At 38.5% G+C, this 6,219-nt stretch overlaps 1 protein-coding gene across 1 annotated transcript in view; it reads right to left on the bottom strand.

The window, feature by feature from the left end:
- Window positions 1-6,219, bottom strand: part of LOC110317892 — a 70,130-nt gene that overhangs the window by 24,084 nt on the left and 39,827 nt on the right. The window contains exons 8-9 of the mRNA XM_021192701.1: window positions 1,979-2,012; window positions 1,541-1,664 (exon numbers count right to left, since the gene is read on the bottom strand). Coding sequence (XP_021048360.1) covers window positions 1,541-1,664; window positions 1,979-2,012 — 158 coding nt within the window. The remainder of the gene's footprint in view (window positions 1-1,540; window positions 1,665-1,978; window positions 2,013-6,219) is intronic.

The following is a 6,219-nucleotide window of genomic DNA, read 5'->3' as shown; positions in this document are numbered from 1 at the left end:
AAGATATGCCCTAGTAAGATATGCCCTAGTAAGATATGCCCTAGTAAGATATGCCCTAGTAAGATATGCCCTAGTAAGATATGCCCTAGTAAGATGCAATAGTTACATGAACACCACTAATCACTCTCTGGTTGGATTTAAGCCTTATTCCACAAGGTGAAACCCACATCTGATATCATTTCTGGACTAAGAACCTGAAGCTAGAAATTCAGAGGCCTTAGGGGAGAGCATCCTATTACAATGCTACAATGCTAACTGAACATCGTATTAAATCTATTCACAAAGGGGGGTGACCCCATAGGAAGACCAGCAGTCTCAACTAACCAGAACCCCTGAGATTTCTCAGGCACTGAGCCATCAACCAGGCAGCATACACTAGCTGGTATGAGACCCCCTGATACATATACAGCAGAAGACTGTCTGGTCTGGCCTCAGTAGAGAAGAGGTGCCTAACCCTCGGGGAGACCTGAGGCACCATGGAATGGAGAGGCCTGGCAGGGGGTGGGGTGCGAGTGAGGAACATCCTCTTGGAGACAGGGGAAGGAGGAACTGTCAGAGGGTGGATCTGGAGGGGGATAATGACTGGACTGTAAAAAAAAGAAGTAATATAATAAAAAGAACTTATCATTTTACCTATAGCTTAATGTATTTCTCATTCTTCCCTGTTTTGGGCAAAATTATAATAAGGGTGAGCAAAAAAGGATACAGAAATAAGCTGAAAAAATGTGTTAACTGATTTCAAGTCGCATATATTGTGACTGTAGACAAATCAGCTACAGACAAAATATAGCAGTTTTTAAATTTTGTTTGTTTCGAGACAGAATTTCTCTGTGCATCCCTGGCTGTCCTGTTGCTCCCTCTGTGAACCATGCTGGCCTCAAACTCAAGAAATTCACTTGTCTCTGCCTCCTGAGTGCTGGGATTAAAAGCTTGTGCCCATCACTGCCAGGCAAAATGTGGTAATTGTTAATAAACAATCAATTTTTCACTGCAAAGATAGAAATTGAAGAGGACATCAGAAGAAGAAGAGAATGCTCACACTCACCGGATATTAGAATTAATATTACAAAACAGATACATGTCTGAAAATGATTATAAGGTAGTATATCATCTTTTCCAAAACCCCGATGAAATTTTTAACAGGATGAGAAAAAAGTTAGAATTCAGAAGGAATAGAAATAGCCAAGATAATCTCATGGAGCAGGGTTAAGGCTGACTTACAAGAAAGCTATAGAGCCATGGTAACAAGGAGAACAAGGCACCAGCACAGAAGGACACACTAGCAAGCATAGAAAAGGGTTCCAAATGGACCCAACCTCCGATTGACTTGTTACTTCTAACAGTTTCCAAAACTATGAACTAGTGAAGTGCCAACCTCTTCAAAAATATGCAGGGAAAATAGAATGTTAACCTGCATCTCTACATCTCACACTACACCAAAATATAAATAGATAAACGTCCTCATGGACAGGCCAAATTCTGACTTTGAAGAGTGCCTCGGTATTTCACTAAAGGCTTTGCATTTATGCAGTGGCCTTACCTTTATACTTCATTTGAAGTTGGTCAACTATCATCAATATATTGTCATAACCAGGCAAATCATAATCCTCAGAGAGTGATTCAGATAACTGGTGGTCATCCATAGCATCCACGTACTTTAGAGCCTGTAAAGTAAAAAATGTAATATTGGAAAGTCCTCAATATTTATACTACATGGTAAATGTACCAGTATTTCACCTATCCATCTTTTTTATGATTACAATATCTTACAGATATGAAAGGATCTGATTTTTCAAGGATTATCAATGGCTAGACTTTGTTCCTATTTGAAATTTTCAATATATATTTCACCATATAACAAAATTTTCTAGAGCTTTTCATTTTAGTTTATATCATGTATTTATTTCACCCATATTTCATAATTTAATATTTCATTTGTAAATTATTTGAATGAGATGCTGTTTTAAATTTACAATACCTTATTCTTTTCTCTGGACGTTTCCTTAGTCAGTCTACAAAGAAGACAAAAGTTTCTGCTCAACATTTAAATATAAAAAGAATAGATAATATTGAAAAACATTATATTTATAGAAAACACAGGCATTTGTTATTTCTCCTACTCACAAATTGTTTCAAATGTGCTAAACTTCTATAAGTGAGATTCGGTAAAATAGAAAGTAAAATTAAAAACACATCATTACTAAAACTATACAGATAATTAAATTCTGAGCAAACTTTCTGAGAGCAAGTACAACAAGAAAATATGATGATTACTAGTTTTATTTTATGAAAATAAATATGTTGACTTTCATTATTATCATTTATGTAAGTCTCTAAGGAAGGGAAATCTTCTTGCAGTGAAGATATAAGTTAGATTGGTTGGGACCTTCACTGCAATCTAAATTCATTTTAATTCTTACAATGATTAAATGAGGGAAATGCCAATATTTTATAAACAAAAGGAGTAGGCTAAGAAAGACCAAAGCACTTGACTAAGTGCATATGGAATGTCAGTAGCAGAATCATTCAAACCCAAGAATGCTGCCTACAGCTTTCTTATTATTTTGTGAACATTGTTTCTGTCTTCAAATATTTTATTTCAAAGGATGGTAGGTAGATTTCAACTATTATTACATTTCTGGTTATAATTGTAAGTACTTTTCCTAATTACAAATATTTTTTTAAAATGTAAAAGCTACACATATAGTCATCTAAGAAACCTACATTCAACAAACAAATGGTTTATTTGTCTAAAGACATTTCTCAGCTGGAAACAACCCAGATGTCCCTCAACATAAGAATGGATACAGAAAATGTGATGCATCTACACAATGGAGTACTACTCAGCTATTAAAAACAATGACATCATGAATTTCACAGACAAGTGAATGGAATATTATCCTGAGTGAGGTAACCCAGTTACAAAAGAACACACATGGTATGCACTCACTGATACATGGATATTAGCGCAAAAGTTCAAAATACCCAATTCACAGACAATTCACAGACAATATGAAGCTAAGGAAGAGGGAAGACCAAAGTGTGGATGCTTCTGTGCTTCTTAGAAGGGGGGAACTAAATATTCACATGAGAAAATAAGGAGACAAAGTGTGGAACAAAGACTGAAGGAAAGGCCACCCAGAGACTCTCCCACCTAGGGATCCATCCCATATACAATTGCCAAACCCAGATGTTATTGTGGATGATGGGAAGTGCTTGCTGACAGGAGCCCGATATGGCTCACTCCTGAGTGGCTCTTCCAGAGCCTGACAAATACAGAGGCGAATGCTTGCAACTAACCAATGGACTGAGTCCAGGGTCCTTGATGGAGGAGTAGGAGAAGGGACTGAAGGAGCTGAGGGGGTTTGCAGCCCCATGGGGGGGGGGAGCAACAATGTCAACTGGCTACACCACTGGAAGCTCCTAGGGACTGGACCACCAACCAAAGAGTACACATGGAGGGAGCCATGGCTCCAGTCATATATGTGGCAGAGGATGGCCTTGTTGGACATAAGTGGGAGGAGAGGCCCTTGGGCCTGAGTTGGCTCAATGCCCCAGAGTTGGGGAATGCTTGGGTAGGAAGGTGAGAGTGGGTGGGGGAGTGGTGGAGAGGTGGGGGAGGAGGGATAGAATTGGGGGTTCCAGAGGGGAGACCTGGAAAGGGGATAACATTTGAAATGTAAATAAAGAAAATAGCCAATAAGAAAAGAAAGATATCTTTTCCTTAAAAATTTTTCATTCTTTGTAACTACACCATATCTGTGGTTCTGTGTACATGCCTGAGGATACCAAAAACATTATTCATTGACTCATTCATTAAAATGCAGTGTACCCGGAGAACATTACAAATGGTTTCTATTTTTATTTGTCTTTAAACGAAAATGCAGCAAATACTAGCCAAATACAAGAAAAGATAAATCAGCACCAAGTTGAAAACACAAATGATAAAGGTATTTTAAATCAAAGAATTTGAGTAGACATATGTAAGCTATGTCTGAACACAAGGAAGTCTACATGCATAGAAAAGAGCTGTAGAAGATCAAATTAAATCATATCAAAACAAACAGTACACACATAAACAAAATCAAGAGAAAGTGATTCTATTCAGAGAATAATATGGAAGCAGAAATTCATGCCACCTGCATACTTCCTGAGTTTGGAGTTGAACATGGAGGATGCTCTGAAACAAGAGGAGATTAATACTACACTAGGTTTGAACACTGCACAAGAGTGCCAGCATTCACTATTCGTGGAATATGGCATTGAGAAAACAGGATAGATAATTCTATCTGTGCTACATTTTTTTGTTTGGTGTATAGTAATACTGGACTTAGGTGGAATTATTAAAGTCACAGAAACCACAAAAGAAAAAGGGAAATACTTGAGAACACAGTCTTACTTTTATGACTAGTTATTGTTATGTACGGTTGAATATAACCATACTGCTTTTAGTTATCTGTTCACCCTCTCTTTCATAATGATCCCTGACTTTGGGAGGATGGGGTGTAAACGTATATCTATCCTTTAGGCCTGAGCATTTTGTAGTCTCATTCTCTGTACCAGAGTCTTAGGGGAAAGGGTGTGACATAGATGTTCTAGTTAGTGCTGAGTTCTCCACAGTCCTTTACTCTCTGCACATTGACAAGTTGTGGCTCTCTTTGTTGATTACAGTGTACTGCAAGAAGAGGCTTCTCTGATAACTGAGGGATAGACTAATTTATGGGGATAGTGATAAGTCAGTAGTTAGTGCCAGTGTACTAACATGTCCAATTGGCATGAGTGGTAGGTTATCCTTGGTTTCAGTAATGGTGCCAAGCATGTCCATCTCATGTAGTAGGCCTGAAAACCAAGTGGAATGCATTTGGTTACTTCCATAACGTTTATGCCATTATTGCACCAATGGGCATATCTTACCATGGCAGCCATTATTGTTATAGCTCACATGGCTTGGAACTTGAAAAAAAAAAAAAACAATGAAGTTTTCATTTTGGTAGGGATGAAGCTTGCAGGTCAGCATCAGCTTAATTTCTCCATGTTTTATGACTCAAGCATATGTTGTCTTCAGCAAGGCATCAGTAATAGAAAAAAGGAGGAACTTTTAAGTTAAGGTTTACTAACAGCTGTTTAATTGGATTTAAGAACTGCTCAATGGGAAGCAATTCGTGTCTGGTACTATAAACTTAGTCAACTATTCCTGGCCAGAGAGGTTTTGGACCCTGGAGGAGAACCTACTACTATTGTGGATTTGGTTTAATGCTTGCATTATGTTAATTGGGTTCCCCAAATTGCACAAGAATCCATATATAAGATGCTGAGGGTCCTTTTCCCCAGTTGGTTCTCATTGGAAAATAGAGTTGCCCGAAGCCAGTGGCTGGGCAGGGAGACAGAGGCAGGACTTTAGGATTTGCAGGCAAGGGGAGAAGAAAGAAGAATCGCCATGCCAGGAAAGGAATAAGATCCAGGCTTGAGATGAGCAAGCATGCCAATCACGTGACAGCAGCAAAAAAAGCAGCCCAGCCTCCCCACCCCCGACTGGGTCTAGAATAGCAAAGATAGGATATAGGTTTTAGTGAGTAATAACTCAGGAGTATTGGAGGGGAGGTGTAGCCAATGTAGAAGATTGGGGGTGGCCCAAACATTGAGAGAATTAAGGCATATTAAATAGCTTTGTGTGTGTGTGTGTGTGTGTGTGTGTGTGTGTGTGTGTGTGTGTATGTGTGTGTCTTTCATTTGGGAGTCCAGAACATTGGGGCAGTATTGTGGAACTTGTGCCACTGCCACTGGGGTGATTAGAATGATTTAATCAGCTACTGCAACATACTACTGCTCTTTATCTTTTTTCTTTCTTTCTTTTTTTTTCTTTTTTAATTATTTTATTAGATATTTTCTTCATTTACATTTCTTTTTTACTTATTATTTTATTAGATATTTTCTTTATTTACATTTCAAATGCTATCCTGAAAGTTCCCTATACCTGCTCCCCTACCCACCCACTCCCACTTCTTGGCCCTGGCATTCCCATGTGCTGGCTCATATAAAGTTTGCAAGATCAAGGGGCCTCTCATACCAATGATGGTCGACTAGGCCATCTTCTGCTACATATGCAGCTAGAGACACAAGCTATGGCTATCATGTAGAAGAATGAGAATTGATCCATTCTTATCTCCTTGTACAAAGCTCAAGTCTAAGTGGATCAAAGATCTCCACATAAAACCAGAG

Source organism: Mus pahari, chromosome 3 (assembly GCF_900095145.1).
Source record: "Mus pahari chromosome 3, PAHARI_EIJ_v1.1, whole genome shotgun sequence".
NCBI lineage: Eukaryota > Metazoa > Chordata > Mammalia > Rodentia > Muridae > Mus > Mus pahari.
This window is presented reverse-complemented; position numbering and strand designations above follow the sequence as displayed.